Here is an 18,053-nt window from a genome sequence, read left to right on the forward strand (position 1 = left end):
GACAACTCACAAATCCCTTTCCCGGCTTACTGTTTCTCCACACATACATGGAAGACCTGTGCGCCCCTTTCCTTCCTGTGCAATAAGGAAAAACCCAAATGTTTTCATTGCCATGGCTCAGCGGCAGGTCTTTTCTTGGTTAACATGGGCCCTGAAGAAATCAATAAAGTATGTAATCCTCTCACTCCATTACCAGAAAGTTCCCAAATGGCCCTAACTGAATTCTACATCCAAGCTGCTTGGTTATGTTTTCTATGTTGATGTCATTGCTTCAGACGATAGAGCAAGTTCAGCCTGTTTTGAATCCTTATTTGCCCATGGAGTGCACAGGGAGGATCAAAATAAGGGGATTTTGGAGGACCACTAGCCAATAAGGTAAAATAATAAAATATATTTATGAAGCGTAATCTACCCTAAGTGCAAGAGTTGATTTCATAAGCATTAGACTGAAATTGATTGCCTGAATGGATTTGTGGTTTCTACTGGCAACTGGACAAGTTATCTGTTTAAACTTGACTACGTATCCTTGAAAAATGATGTCGTGTGAAGATATGGAGTTATATAACGAGGAGAATGTCCTAATAGCACCGACAGAAACGAGTTGCATTCTACAGCTCAAATATGGGTGGGGTGACCTATCAACGCTTCCTGCATGTAATGATGCAGTAAATCTAGACAATGCATTGGGTGTATTGAATATGGACATTAGCACAGCCCATCAAAACCTTGTTCAAATATGCACCTTGACATATGCAACCTCAACCTTCACAACCTGGAGGTAGATATCAAACCCAACTTTAGATGGGTCTGTGTTGATCTTGTACCAAAAAACCTGGAACTCGTTCTGGGGTGAAGTGATGTAAAGATAGGCACGACCTCAATGGCCAGTCGGACCATGATTGTGCATGATATTCATGATTTATGCCCAATAAATGCATTTTTTGATATATTTATTTCATTTCCTACAATAATAAGACCTATATAGAGCAGACTATGACTGCAAAATTGTGATGCCAAATTCTTTACCCTGAGCATAAGGACCATCATGAAGGCTAATTCAAGAAGGTTTATGATGCATAGCTGTCATGAAGATTTAGATGGATTATTTATTCGAGAAAGGGAAGGAAGGTGCATACCGTTGAACAAACTGGCGAATAGCAGGGTGTTTCTGTGTAATAAGTCGGCGTTGGAGTCTGAGAGCAAGCTTGTACGTGCGCTTGAGGCCGAGCACGTAGGCTGTGGCGAGTGTTATCTCCCACAACACCATCTCTTTCGAAGTGTATCTCTGCTATTATTCCTTCCCACCAGATCCTAGTAGGTACATTTCAAAACCCTTCAAAAACCCCAGAAGCACAATGTGTACCCTTTTGAATCCCAGTGATACAAAGTGGTTTTATTGCCACAACCCTAAAACCCCCAAAAGTAGCTTTCCAGGGGTGGTTTTATTGTACATAAGCCACAACCCTTAAAGTAACAGAAAGAAAACAAGTTTCTAGTTCTTTCCCTGTACACAGCCAAGCAGTAAGCAGTAAATATAGACGAGGCACAACCAAAGCCGTTAGTTTAATCCCTCCCGGGGGAATGTTCATAAATAAAAGTTTTCAGTTTTGCATTCATTGGCGATCATTTTTATAAAGTATCAGGATAGTGATGTACTAAATTTCCCATAATCTCTGGTCAAATATGACAGATAAATAAATGATTTAAAAACAGAACAAAAACAAATATAAAACGCTGTAAAACTTGCCGTGTACATCTAATCTGCCAAAACATTTGACGAAATATTTAATGGTTTTGGTAGTAGTGTTTTTTATATTGCTTTAATTTTTTGTTATAATACATAGAAAGATTGGAGTAAACAAATTAAATTATCAAAAACATAAAATAAGGTTTTCTTTTCTTTTTTTTATAATACATAGAAAGATCGGAGAAAGCAGATCAAGTTATCAAAACATAAAATAACATATTTAATTATCATTTAATTTTATCAATGGTTGATTTGTTAAAAATATTGAATATATTTTCAGTATAGTTTTTAGGGTTGTGTGCTATTTTTTTATTTAAAACAAGTATAAGAGGTAGAGATGTTGATTAGTACTTGTTTCTTATAATAATTAAAAATAAGTAAATATATTAATAAATGGAATGATATTATTTTATGGGACTATTTTTAATATAAAGAGAAATCTTGTAATGCAAGTTTAACTTTTAAAGGTATTATAAGTTTGAATTGATTCTAATTAGTTAATACATGGGAAATTTTGCCGTGCAACTTTAACTTAATAATGTCTTAAGGAATCACAAGTTTGAGTTGGAATCACAAGTTTGAGTTAAACAACACAAAACCAAAATTTGGTCAAAAATTGTATGACCAAAAAAAAAAAAAAAAAAACTAAAACTCAAAATGTATAATAGTTAAAGTTAACCATATTCTAATGGGTTTTAAATAACCAAAAATCAAAATTTGGCTAAAAATTGTATTCAAAAATAGAATAATTAAGCATTTTGGTTTTATTCAAGTTCAGTGGATTCTATTTTTTAATTACTCAAGGATAGATGAGTTCAATTCATTACATTTTTTAACTGGATATTGATTATGTTTTTGTTTTCTTAGAAATGCAGTGGGCTTTTCCCATATATATATATATACTTCATTCTTATGTGAAAGAATTCAACTCTCAATGAGGATTAACAAGGTCTAATTAGGCTTCGTGTTTTATTGATATGTATATTATGATTTCAAGTGCTTTATTGATAGCCATATTGTGATTCCAAGTGGCTCACTACTTTTTTATAATTGTTGGTTAAGATTTTATTGATAGTGTGTTGATTGGGCTTGTCTTAGACCATATTTTCTTAGAGTTTGCTATAACAAAAAGATATGTTGTAGCATTTTCCATAACCCTTCACTGCTAGTTTGAATTGTATTTGATTATTCATGAGATGGTTCAAGATTTCATAGTACTATTTATTGATCTAGAAGTCACTTTTGTTTGTAGAAGGATTTCACTTCTATTTTTTATAAGTGAATTCATGGTTCGGGTTCAAATAGTTCAAATCATTATTAATAATAGCAAATTGGAAGAATGTTAAATTACTTACCGTGAATAAATTGATCATTAAATTTTAATTATTGTTATTAATATTTATTAAAAATATAAAATTTAATAACTTATGTTGTGTGGATTTTCAATTTTTTAAATATTATGTCTAAATAAATTATAAATCCAAAACAGAATGTATTTTATCCAAAACAGAATGTTTCATTAAAAAAACATGAAAAAATTAAAGAAATAAAAAGCAAAAAGCAAAAAATATTAGTCAATATAGACCCAGCATTTACTAAGGATGGAAACTTTCATAGTGGGTCATATAGGCGAACAACAAACTTTTGGTTCATATAGGCGAACAACAAACTTTTAGAATAATTATTAAGACTACCAAGGCCACCTTGGAATATATATTTCCATCCAAATAATCGCAATAAAAATCTACATCAATTGCTAAATGGTCTTCGACGTTGTTTTCTCTATTGATATGATGGTGGCAGCACTTTCCATACATTTAAAAAGATTTTTTAATAAACGCAATCTAGACCAAAATAACTCATTAGTATTAGCTACTTAGAATAAGTCATTGCTAAATGGTCTTCGACGTTGTTTTCTCTATTGATATGATGGTGGTAGCACTTTCCATACATCTAAAAAAAAAAATTAGTAAAAGCAAGCGAGAACAAGATAACCCATTAGTATTAGCTAATTAGAACAAGTCACGAACTTCCTATATATAGCGACGACAAGTATTAACTATTTTATAGTTTAATGATAACATGTCATGATATTTTAATTATAAAATATTTAATTCATGAGATTTGATTGAAATTTGGTCATAAATATTGACATTGATATGTGTACTATGATGACACTTGGTGGTATATAATTTTTTTTTTATTTATAACCCCATAAAATTAGTCACTTCATCTATATGAACCAATGAAAAAACAGAAATTTAAATTTTAAAAAATTCAAAATCTATTTTTAATTTTCAAAATATTAAGTTTAATATTTAAATTTTTTCAAAACTTTAATAGACTTTATAAAATCTATTTAAAATTTTTGAAAACTAGTTAAAAGTCAATTGTTTTTTACTAAAAACAATATAACCTGCGATTGGCAGGTATAATAAGAAAAGAATGTTAAACATTTATGTGTGGTTAATTGGTAATTGTTTGAGTTGTTTTGTTAAGTGATTGGACAAAATTAACTTTGTGGAGTTGAATAGATAGGTCTACTTCAATTCCCTTTAGGGTCTTTTTGTTTCCCTTGAAGATTATTGTATCGATCTCAAGAAGTTAGCAAGTTTCTTCAATGGTGGATACCTTGTTCAAAGTGGTAATGCTAGCAAATGAAATGGTTACAAACTATTGAAATTTTGGTAAAACTTTGGCAACATAACATTATATCAACTTCTCTTTTCAAAGGCTTGGTCATGGCTTGGAATTTATAGTTTTTTTTTTAACCTTCCATCAAAGTTAGCTTATGGTGCAGTTGGAACCCATTCCAAGTGTCGTTATCCATACATGGGGAGACCTTTGGTTTACCAAAGGACTCTTCATCAATTATATTAGGCTCTGAATTGGCCTGGTGTGCGCTTAAGCGTTGAATTTTCATGGAATGTTAACATTTATTGCATTGAAAGTTAGTGAGACTTCGTCTTACAGATCCATGCAACTACCAAAGAAACAATCACATAAATTGTGTTAAGATACAAGAGAGTACATATTATTGCACACAAATCTCTCAAAGCCCTCTATTCGTCTTAAAGATCCATGCAACTACCAAAGAAACAATCACAAAAATTGTGTTAAGATACAAGAGAGTACATATTATTGCACACAAATCTCTCAAAGCCCTTTATTCGTCTTACATATCCATGCAACTACCAAAGAAACAATCACACAAATTGTGTTAAGATACAAGAGAGTACATATTATTGCACACAAATCTCTCAAAGCCCTCTACAAGTATTTAACTTTACGTCATAGATATCAACGATCCAAAACTCATAGGACACAAGTCGAGGCGCACTTGGTTTGGTATCCACGACCACAGTAGACACAACAATCTGCTTGGCTCCACAACACTTTCTTCCTTCAACACTTCAGTAGCCCACACTCTCTCTCATCTTATACCTCAATTTACTTTTTTACTCTTGTGGGTTTTACCTGGGCCATTCCGAAAGGGAGTCAAGCCTAGACTTGCTCTGATACTAAATTAAATTGGGAGCATTCTCAATATATTCACATCAAATAATATTACATATGAATACAATGAGTTATGTCTCAATATAGAAAAACTATCTTACACACTCAATCACTTTGTAGAGAGTATATCTCAACCACACACCAGTCTAGGAGACTAACTACTTTGAGAGAATCTCTCAACCAACTAGGCCTAAACAACATCCTAAGTAAAAGGGATAGACTCCTCATAGAGACTATAAATTACCTAAACATGGCCAATAAGCTCAATATTAAATATGATCATACACACATATAAGACAAGTAGTAGTTACATATTCTAACACTCCCACTTAACAACTACTTGTCTTAATATTCATATGTTGAGGTATTCATATACATCTTTTCTGTAGCACACACCCATTGAAGATCCTCATGTTTAGCAATGTCTACCACTAGTCCAACCTGGCGCTTTCACCTCATACCTCAATCATGCAAACATCATCAAATGTTGATTTCAATATAAAGAAACAACCATCCACCTAAATGCATGGGTACCCAACCATTGCAATCATTGCTCTAGTAGGAAGTCCTTCATGTACGTGGTTCATCCAACTTCTTGATGAACTCCCTAATAGAGGCTACTGAACCAAACTAGACAATTTATCAAGTCATTATCTGGGACTTGTGATAAAGGGTATGCATGCTTATCCATGTCTTACAGTGATATGCCCTTTTCATATTACATAGATACGGGTACAACACACTCCAACATAGTAATTACATCAATTAATGGACAAACTATTGACATTACACTCCTCTACTCTACTCGCCCCATGTTCTTGGCTCTCCCATGAGGGATTCAAACCCAACCTTCAGCTCTGATATCATGTTAAGATGTAGGAGAGTAGATATTATTGCACAAAAATCTTTGAGAGCTCTCTACAAGTCTTTAAATTCATGTTTCGGATGTCAATGGTCCAAGTCCAAAACTCATAAGACACAAGGTGAGGCGCACTTGGCTTGGTCTCCTTAATTGCAAGCATGATGGTTATATGCAGATACAAGTAGCTTCCCACTTATGAAACAATGACACAAATTCAATAATCATTGTGGCAGCACCAATTCAACACACATAGTAGCACCATTTCAACACATGCAGTCTTCATAGTTGTAACCGAAATCTAGGAGACTAACTAGTTGGAGAGAATCTATCAACCGACTAGGCCTAAACAACCTCCTAAGTAATAAGAACAAACTCTTTGTAGAGACTATAACTATACCTAAACATGACCAATAAATTCAATAATAAAAATGATCACACACACATATAAGACAAATAGTAGTTACATATTCTAACTGATACAACAAAAGTTGTTGAGAAATCTAGGGCATCAATATTAGGTGATTTCTCTTATTTAGATATCTGCTTGTGAATGATTTTTACTTCTTGATTAGGATCTTATTTTACTTATGTTATTATAATATTATTCTTCATGAAATAGCTACCAAGCATAAACCATAAAGAGACAAGAGACACAGAATATAGGCTATCAAATAGGGCCAAAACCTCTCACTCTTGATAGGAAAACCCGAACAAATTCTTCTTCTTATAGAGATTCCAATTAACCAATACCAATACCAAGACCCTTGACCTATTTGTCACTCCAAGACCAAGTCACAAGGCTTCCTTGTTTAACTTTTGCTTCCTTGAGTCAATGATAGTCAAACTCCTTCCTCCTCCCACCTTCCTCGACTAATCTTCATATTTCAGCCCTTAGATCGGATCTGGTCCTTTCGACCCTCCTTTAGAAACCCTGGTTGCAACACTTGACCTCGTTTGTATATCTTGATATCCTTCGCTTGGATAGAAGAACGTTCTACTACAACTCGCCTTGATGATTATCTTTTTTTCTTCCTTGATTCGGTCTTGAAACACAACTGTAACAATTCAACTTCCTTTTACCCCCGACTGTACTCTTCTTCTTCGCATTTGTGGGAGGAATCATCCAAAACAAATTCAAGATATTGTGGCTACTCTTCCTCCACTGCTTCGCTAGAATATAGGCTACTCCCTTCGCTCTTCTTTTCTATTTTAGATGCTTGTTCTACTCTCCTTCAAGTGAGGTCGAGCACCTCTATATATAGTAGTTTGTCCATGTACAATAGGCTGACATTAATTCAAGACTAGGTCGACATGCCTGTCTAGAGCCATATTCATTTCCTTTTGCAGGTCGACTTGGAGGAGGGCTTGTGACAAGTCTTGGAGGGTTATTTATACTTATCTAATGATGCATACAAAATGTAACTTGCCCAAGAAGGGTCCTTCATACATGACGTGGACTCAAGTTGAATTTTATGACTAAATGACAAATCCTAAAGGTTCACAATGGGAGCCATCACTAAAATAAAATTCCTTGCTCATGAAACCAATGAGACAAGCATTACAATAATAATTTTATTTTTCTTCTTTTAATCAATTACATAAAATCACAATATGTCATTATGAAGACCAAACCTAGTTATACTTTTCAACACTCCCTCTTAACTAGGGAGGTATTAATAATGGTACTGTAGAAATTTTGAATAATTTAACACATATTCACAGAGATTATCCTGATCATATAATTATAAGCGGAACATGTATAATACATAATCTCCTCTACGTTGATCATCAATTTACAGAAGTAGAAACATTCACAGGCACACATAGAAGCATCAATCAAACTCATTTACACAGTATGTATCCCGGGGAAAGCATCTCGCTAAAAACCCCACACTATCTGTATATTATATTGATTGAATCATGTAACATTACAAAGTACAATGCTTATCACAAGCAATCCAGTACCAGCTCCACCTGTTACACACAATACAGCTCAGATCTGATCTCCAAATCTATTCCACTGCTTGCCTGCCTCTCCAGCTCAATACCTGCTCAAGAACTGATGAGAATGACTTCCCAAACTCGTATTTCACCTCAAAATAATCACTCACACTTTGTTGGACGTGAGCAAAGGCTACAATACTGGGCAAATACGTGAGCAAACTCATTGGCATACTCAATCCCTTGATTGTGCAAGATCTAGTGCACAACTATAGTCACAACTGATAGCAATCTGATTCTCTACCACCTATCCCTGTTGAACTGAACATGCACTGACATGCAACTGAGTTAACTGATGTATTCTATAGTTGTATTATGAGTTAATAATTAGTTTAACAACTCATCATTAGTCTATCTGCAGTTAGACTAACTACAACTAGTTTAACCAAGTCAAACTGAACACAACTCCATCAACTCCACCAAACTCAACTGATTGAGTTCTAACTGAATTCATGCATGCAACAACTCAACTGACTCATAAGAAAAGCGTATTTCCTTCTGACAGCTGCATGTGCCACCTCTGTAGCTCAAACTGAAGTGCTCCAAGAGAATAAGATCAAGTTTATAGTCCAAATATTATTATGAGACAATAATATTTGACTTTTCTATTTTTGACAGCCAATCTAAAAATAGAATTTGATCACTCACACTGTGATCACCCACACTGTGGTCACCCACACTATGATCACTCATACTGTGATCACCCACACTGTGATCATCCACACTGTGATCATCCACGTTGGGATCAAAAATAGAACTTGCGCCATAATTTGCCTGCGGGCCCACTTAGTGAAGGCGACTCCTTTCCACTAAGCTCCATCATCTTGTTGCATTCTCAACAAGCATTTCTTGTTGCACACTTTTCAACAGGTACGTGGTCATCCTCAATCTGAATAATTTCTCATAAGAAGAGTCAGATTGGTAACTCATTTGTTTAGCATCATATCAACGAGCATTGTCACATAGCAAGGCCTTGACTAACAACTCTATCTCTCCGTGAGATCTGAGCACAATGCTGGTGAGACCAATGATGTATAGACACTCTCATCATTGACTCTCTCGGAACATACCCACTTGATTTCTTAAGGTGTATTCCACCAGGACTATTCTTATCTTGGATTCCAAGTCCTCAAAGAATATCGGTCCTCTATGACTACTCTTATTTTGGATGCCCCAACTCATCCTCAAAGAGTATCAGATGTCAGATGTTTACCCAATCCTCCATTTTGTCTTCCCAAATGAAGACAAGAATGGTGTGTCTACCTCTCCCTCTTAATTAGGGAGGACATATCTATTCCAATAAAGGAATGTCTCTTAGCTTAGGAATTTTGCTTCCAAGTTTCTTCCAAGTAAGAAACTTGTTTCCAGGCTCCCTCTTAATTAGGGACCTACAACAGCTCTTAAGGTGGAGATGATGGGACAACCAAATGCTTTGAAGAACTCCTCCTCATGATGTCATGAAATTCTTTTCATTATCCAGAAGTCTTCATGTTTGGGACTTCTTCATAGGGCACCGACCATCCATCACTTTCATCCACGAGTCAACCATGTCATCATCAGAAAGTGATCCATCAGTCCATATCTAGCCTTCCTTCATGTCATGTTGCTTTCATCATGCCATGTTTCCTTAAGGTTCTTTCATCCTATTACATGTGCATCAATGGTGGAAGAAATCTATAAGTCTTCCCTTGGTAGCCCTGCATAAATCCATCCAGATATTTGTTCAAAAATAAAGAAATGAACATTAAAATCACTACCTTTGTGATGGTTTTTCATCATGCCATCTTCTAGTTTGCATCAACATCGTGCATACATATTGACACATCTCCCAAAGATCTCTCTCTCTCTCTCTCTCTCTCTCTCTCTCTCTCTCTCTCTCTCTCTATATATATATATATATATATATATATATATATATATATTGTCAAGGTATCTTTCTTTTTTCAGACTCCATTAGAGTCTTCATGTCTTACATGGAGATATCCTATTAAAATCTTCTTGGTCTTTCGGATATTGATTACCTTTACCATGGTTGCATATTCCACAATCTCTTCCTTCCTTTCTTCACACATTTCATTCCCAAGAATTTCAAATCAAAATTCCCCAATTATAGTCAACCACCTCATATTACATATGAGGATATATTATGTTGATTTTAATGAATGTGTGACCCGTGCATTTATGTATTCCTTCGAAGGAGAAAGAGGGTGATCCAGGTGGATGATAATTACCATATTTAATAATTATTTTTCTACCAATCTTTGTAAAATCATTGATTATATTTGTAATATGCATGGAAAAAAAATCATAATAGTGAAGTAAGAATATAATTGCATGATGATTTATTTTTTACCATCATATTCACACATGGATTTTGTAAACCATGGTATTTACCCATGGTATTTTGAAATGTAAAGGGGATGACTCTCGGTAGAAAAACTCCTGTAAAAAGTATAAATACAAGAATTCATTAAGAGCAAAGCATGTTTTTTCTCGTAATGTATTTGAGTTCATTTTTATTGTTTTTTCTACAATATCTCCCTTACCCATGGTGCCATATATATATATATATATATATATATTTCATAGCAACATTTCTCTTACGCATTGTGACATATTCCTTTGTCTCTCATAAAGTTGCATTTCCTAAACAACTTGGATAACAACAACCTTAAAGCATCAAATTTAATGAGAACTTTGCAATTAAGGTCACTTGGGCTAGAGTAGTATTGGGATGGGTGACTTGCTGTAAATTTTTATTCTTTTGTCACTCTCTAAGTCTCATTCCTCCAACGATCCATATCATTGTTATCATAGCAGTTTGCTCTTATTTATTTTCTTTGCACATGTCCCCAACGAGGTCAAGGTACAAGGACTTCGAACTTGCATTATTACAACCTTTGCAAGACCGCCCTCGTCTACCCTAACAACCTCACATAGTGGACGAAAAGAAAAATGACAGAACCTAAGACCATGCCAAATTGTTGCTCGAGGAAGCACTTACATGATAGAGGAGTGAGATGATGGAAAAATTCATTGAGATCCTCTAAGGACTCCCAACAACGGTCAAAAAATATTTGACAAGTAGAGATTTTGGAAGCTCAACACCCTTCCAGGTACAAGTTAACTTTGATATCCTCCTATTTGAAGGACAAATAGATGCATAATATTTAGAAAAATGGTTGAATCTGCTAAAGGGTTATTATGTGGTCCAAAAAAAATCGACAATGAGAAAATCACCTTTGCACTCCTAAAAGCTCTTCCCCATGTCAAATATTGGTGGGAAGGTTACTAGGAGAGACTCAATGAAGACGAGTCTGGGGTATACAAGGGAGGCCCCACCTGGGCCATTTTTGTGGATGCCCTCAAGGAGGAATTCTACCCTGTAGGATACTATGAAGACCAGTACATGAGGTGGACCACACTACGATAGGAAAGGGACCAAGCAGTACCAAAGTTCACAAATATCTTTCATACCTTGTGCACTAAGTTGGGTATCAAAGATTGTGAGCGACATTTGGTGCTCAAGTATCATGGTTGTCTGCACAGATACATCCAGACATAAATGGAGTTTATGGACATCTCCTCACTTAGTGTAGCATATAGATATGCTGTCAAAATAGAGAAAAAAAAAAAATTAAACAAAAGAAGTAAGACTTTGAATCTACAAATCCTTTACAGTAGAAGGAGGGAAGGGATAGAGCCAAGGTGGACCTCCCTAGGACAACCCAACTAAGATAAAAACAAAGAATGGTTATGGAAAGTCAAAGGAAGACAATGGGAAGTGGTGTAGGCTCCACAAAAGTCCCTTGCACAACATTGATGAATTCCGCTTGAAACAATCATTATTAGTAGATGTTGGAGAGGTAAATCCCCTCTACGGATAGAGGCGATCCCTACTAGCCCAGCAAGGGTCTAGCAACAATCAATCAATGATGCTATGCATGTTCCTAATTACAATTAAACAAGAGGTAATGAGCACCTACTTGGATTCCAACGCTGTTGTTTAACGAAGAGATGCTGCCTTCGCTCCTTCGCTTTGGCCGGTCACAATCCTCCGCGATCCCCGCGAATAGATACCTGCACACACGAAGAGGAAACAAACGCAAGCGTGAAATCTAGTAAAAGCAACCATACATCAGTCAGAAAAGATGTAATTCACATTTAACCATTGCATAGACAAATGAGAATGGAACAATAATAGCAGTCATCTATTATTAATCAAGACAGAGAAGAGTACAACCAAATGTTCTGACATCGGTATCCTTCTCAGGAGGGGCCAGTCAGCAAGCGTCTCAAGCATACACCTTTGGAAGTGATTCTCCCAAGACAAGAAACTCTCTCTCACACAAGCAACACAAAACAACCTTCCCTAAGCTATCAATCACTTCCACACTTAGCACACCAAATACCTATAGTAGCAGCAATCTGAGCACTATAAGCTCTACACAATCCAAGCTATTCCAAACTAGCTGCTCATGGTAATGGTGGAAGTTTATATAGGAGAAGGAGCCTCCTAAAAGGGTGGAAGGATGAGCTTATCCTTGAGGGAAATGGTTACAAAGGGTCGAACAGACATGCCATAGAAGGGAGTCGATACTCACAAAGCCAACAACCAAACCTGGAGTTATCTGGAAGGCTGGCTGTTGGAACAAATTCGCCCAAACAGGATCAGCGCGGATTATGAGGTAACTGACGCGCTGACGTCGCGCCTCAATAACTGGGAAAGTCATGTCAGCGTGACCCAATACAAAGGAGAGATGCGCTGGCTCATAAAATGCGACCAGCGCGGAAAAGTGATGTGCTTCCGCGCTGGCAGCGCACTGAATACACTACGAGCCGCCAGTCAGCGCGGATATTTTAGAAACAGACGCGCTGATGAGGAAAACTTTGGAAAAGTGGGTTTTGGGCCAGTTCAGAAGGCATGAACTTGATTATTGTGAATTCTTGACACAGTAAGGTGACTGACAGGGAGACAGTGACAAATTACTGTGTAACAGATGCCCCCTAAAGCATGAAGACCGAGAGAGTGGGAGGGGTGAAATGCTTTACAACACTTTGCCGAACTGGAACACCACCAGGAAGGACCGAATATCTCTGATAATCAAGTACGTGCAGTCTAGGCATGGGCGCAGCCATCCAAAAGACATGCGAAAAGGTCTGTGGAATGGACGCAGCCACCCAGCTAAAGAGACCAGAATAATGATAAGGTATGGTCGCAGCCATCCATGAAGACTCAGGTATGGGCGCAGCCATCCATCAATGAGTCATGTAATGATCATCCACAAAATCGCAACCTGGACCATAACAGATAGGGATCCAGGGTCTTGCGCTCCGTCCCGACCCGAACAAAGTACAAGTTCAAGCATGTGAATACATGAGTTGAAGTCGAACACGCATGAACATCGTCTAATTACCAGTCAATGATGAGAACTGTTAACAGACGTGAGAGGTACCACCAATAATGACAATGGCCCTCAAGGTACTATAGGTACAATCTGCGGCATGTGAATCAATGAGCTGGTGTCGAACACCCACGGAATCATTCGATCGGAGGCCAATGATGTAAACCTCGCGTCGAACACGAAGAACCTGCCATTAGGGCATGCAGGCTCTAAGGCACCTGAAGGGAGTCTCTAAGTCACCTTCCCGGATAATGAGCTGAAGTCGACAGGAAGTGACCTTGATCGAAGGTGGGCCATAATGATTCCCACATCATCGACACGAGACAGAGGTAAAATGATTTGTGTGAGATAGCAGATGAGGTTGTATTATTGCAGAGGTCAACTTCTCTTGAACATATCGGCGGCACTATAGCGGATTTGGCAGTATTTGACATCGAATGAGCAAAGGGTATGGTGACGATGGCAATGAGCAGACGAGAGGCCAAGATAGGATAACCCAAACCCACGGAGGCCAGTGAAAAACAAGATGAGATGGGCCCACCCAGACACGAAGGCAGAGGAGTGCCATGTTCAAGAGCGACATACTGCCGACACGACTATGATTACAGTTCCATCTTCCCCACCATTTTTGGCAGGTACCCCGGTTATTTTTGGATGACAAGCTTGACGGGGATAGCATATGCTTGAAGAGTGTCATTTTGACAATGCCCGATGTCATCAAGTGTTTAACGAGCCTGACAAAGGAAAAACTCGGCGTCTTTTCTTGTTTAGAGAGTCTGAAAAGACAACGGAAAAGGAGACTCCAGGGGGGTCCTTTTTCATACAGTTGTGTCTCTCGAGCCCGAAAAAGTATAAAACGATGCCCGAAAGAACCGCCCGACCATTACGATCGAGGAGTACTTTTCGTAAATAGTGCTTTCGACCTGAAAAAGTAAAAAAGCGGTCGGAAACACGTCGTTTTAGAGCCAATAACGAGTGCGAAATGACAAACACCCGACAATCTTTTTAAGTTACACGGTCGGAAAAAGAGCTTAAAATGACCGCCTCCCGTTCCCTTTAACGAGCTGAAAGGAGGCTCGGCCATCTTTTCTTGTTTTGTGTCGAAAAAGAGCTCAAAGACGACATTGTTTGGGACCAAGTGTTTCCAGGATCATGATGATTTTCACCGTTTCTGAGGACCTGCACAATAAAAATACCCGCATAAATCCGTTCGACATGTTAAAAACATATTGAAATATGTATAAGACACTGACAGAAGTGCTAAATCCATGGTAAAAGTATGACCAAAAACCCCTATTCGTAAAAATTATAGTCAATCAAGCCATTTTTACTATAAATGGAAAGGTAAATAGTCATTTTTACCATTGTCACCAAATTGAGCCTTTGAGAACGTTGTGAAGCTGTGAAGTTGACGGAGCCAATTCTTCCTCGTGCGGACACCATTCGGCGAACGGCTTGCTCCAGGTAGGTTCTTCTTGCCATGCGCCCTTTTTTGAGTCTTTTTGTGAGCATTTTGGCAGTGGGATTGGCCCAATTGGGCACTTTTTCGAGCCATTGGTGCGCTCTCGGTCAGCGCGGGTTTCCCGCTCGGGACCGCGCTGACCGATGAAAATTACACGTACCAGATTTCGGGTCAGCGCGGAAAACCCGTGTTCTTCCGCGCTGACCTGGAGAAAATACAAAGGATCCGCCATTGTCAGCGCGGCTGTTTTAAAAACAGCCGCGCTGGCGCAGTCAAATTTCATTTTTTATATTTTGAACGTGAAATTCTCATTAGCCAGCGTTCTAATTGCTTTTAATGCTCATGCAGGACGCAATGGCCTTCCAGTGGCAAGAGAGGGCTCATGATGTTGAGGACATAGCCGCTTTTGCAAGAGCGGATTGCCGAGATGCCATGCGGGCGTGCGGATTCCTAAAATTCTTCCTGACTCCACGCTTGAGAGCTCATCATGACTTACTCGAGTTCCTGATCCGGTCATGGAACCCTATAGACGGCAAATTTACCATCCGCGGTAAAGACATTGAGTTCGACCACATGGACATATATTTCTTGACTGGATTGTCGCGCCGGGGTGCGAGGCCCATTCTGGAGGGGCAGCGACCCAGCGGCGAGACTCTCGACCAACTCATGGCTCGAGTATGTCCAGGGGCGGAGAAATCGCGGAGTGGGAAGGTGTCAATTCCCACGGTGAGAGATATAGTCCTTCGCACCATCCTTTTTATGGTGACCCGGGCAGCGGGATGTTTGGCCAACCACGAGGCCTCGAAGACCCACCTGCTACTAGCTCTTGATTGTCTACAGCCTACAGTGTTTGATTGGGCCACTGCGGTGACCAACAGCATGAAGAGGCAACTCAACAACTGTCGACGCGGAGAGTCGAAACAGTTTGGCTATGGGTCGCTCTTACTCCCACTCATTCTGGAGCGGGTGCCAGTCATGCGGCTGCAGACTATGGCCGTGGATCCTCCTAGAGGTCCCCGGGAGACGAGGGCCACTCGGTGGGCTCGCATTATGCCACGCGGAGGTGGTGGCCGGCCAGCTACTTGGGGAGTGATCTTTCGAGAGTGGTTGGAGCAGCAGATCGTTTTCGTTGAGGACTGGCCGTACGCAGGTATGGATTTCCGCAACGATCCTGACATGCCATTGCCCGTGGGAGATCACTGGGATGATGGAGGTATGACACTTGATTTTTCTGAATTTTTTTAATATTTTTTTATTTTAATGCATATGTCTTGATAAATGTCGCTGTGTGCAGATGTGGGACCTGTTAGACCCATCGGCTTAGCCCCAGAGGCACGGAGAGAGGGGCAAGGAGCCGATGTCCTTGCCTTGGTCCCTCCAGGAGTTGATACTTCAGAGACCATAGCTCGCAACCTTGAGGGGTTGCTGGAGGGCGTGCCAGACTATCAGGGAGTCGAGGAGGTTCCCATAGAGCACCAGATCCATACAGTGGGGGTGGCACCCAGGGTGCACCGCTTGTTGAGGCGGGTGGCACGAGCGGCTGTGTGCTACAGAGAGCACAACCCAGCACAGTAGTCGCCTAGGTTTCTTTTTGATGTTTTGAGAGACATATGTCTCGAATGTATGGAGAACAGTGACTCTTTATTTTTGACACATACACTTATTTTTGAGCGCCTCAGTGCGCCACACGATATATATACATACCGATTTTTGGATGGATCTTGTTACATATGATGATGTTTTGTTATGCAAATGTTCAGTACAAATGTGATCTTATGTATGGATTTGCAAAACACATGACCCATATATTTTAATGTTTTTAATGCAAGCTTAAAAGCACACACAGCACGCATGCAAACTATGCTTGAGAAAATATTTACATATGCTTTACTCTATTATGCTTTCTATGTCTTCTTGTACGATGTTATCTATTTCGCAAATGTCTGTCTAACACATGATTCGCCAATGCATCAGTCAACGTGTTTAATCGTCTCGGAATATGTTGATATGTGATATAGTCAAAATTCCTTTCTAACAATCTGACACGTAGATACAACCTTAGGATACGTTGGTCTCTGACGGAATATCGCCCGTTAAGTTGATGAACGACCAGTTGGGAGTCCAGGTTTACCATCATTGCTCGAATGCCGAGATCAACTGCTTCGGCTAGTAGCTCAATTACGGCACTGTATTCAGCAACATTATTAGTGGTACGACCGAGACAGACTCCTTGAAGATCTAGCAACTCTCCGTGAGGATCATAGATCGCCCATGCCGCAGAAGACAAATTGCAGGTACTACGGCAGGCGCCATCAGCGAAACCAACATAAGGTGCACTAGACATCTGCACAAGAAGAAGAAAACACAATAAGAGGCAAACACGCCTTCACACCAAAGCAAAACATGAAATCATGCACACAAAACACACTAAACACGCGTATGTACAAACTGAGTGCACGAAGTCATGCATAATATTTCTTCAGATACAGCCCGTTGCGGGGCTTGTCAAGAGGATTTCCTTCGTAATCAATCAACTCATATGCGCCCTTTTGTAAAACTCTTTTCACGATGTAGGGACCTAGCCACATGGACTCGAGTTTTCCTGCCCCCAGCTTATCTTTAGCTTGATCGTAGAGCAATACTAAATCTCCCTCAACGAAGGAACGAGGATGAATGTTCTGGTCAAAGTGAGCTTTGACTCTCTTCTTTTGCGCTTCGATAGCCAGAGAAGTTAAACGACGAGTCTCGTCTAACCGTTCTAGGTACAGAAGCCGTTCCTCCACCGGAGTGGTGTTGGGGAGCAACTCGACAGCTAATTTCAACGAAGGAATCTCGCATTCGACAGGAAGGGTAGCCTCCAGTCCATAAACCAATTGAAATGGAGTGAAGCCGGTGGCGTCCTTCACGGAAGTCCGGTAGGCCCACAAGGCTGGGAACAACATCAGATGCCAATTAGACTTGTGCGTATTAACGGTGCGTTGAAGCATAGTGATCAAAACTTTGTTCACGGCCTCGACTTGACCATTAGATTGTGGATAGTACGGTGTCGAACTATCCTGA

At 39.0% G+C, this 18,053-nt stretch overlaps 1 protein-coding gene across 1 annotated transcript in view; it reads right to left on the minus strand.

Moving 5' to 3' along the window:
• LOC149267460 (uncharacterized) overlaps window positions 1–1,659 on the minus strand; it is a 47,060-nt gene extending 45,401 nt beyond the window's left edge. The window contains exon 1 of the mRNA XM_089432876.1: window positions 1,137–1,659. Coding sequence (XP_089289002.1) covers window positions 1,137–1,267 — 131 coding nt within the window. The 5' untranslated portion in view covers window positions 1,268–1,659. The remainder of the gene's footprint in view (window positions 1–1,136) is intronic.
• Window positions 1,660–18,053: the final 16,394 nt, after the last annotated feature.

This window comes from Pinus tabuliformis, chromosome 6 (assembly GCF_031772625.1).
Source record: "Pinus tabuliformis cultivar Carrire ecotype Pingquan chromosome 6, CPIR1, whole genome shotgun sequence".
Lineage (NCBI taxonomy): Eukaryota > Viridiplantae > Streptophyta > Pinopsida > Pinales > Pinaceae > Pinus > Pinus tabuliformis.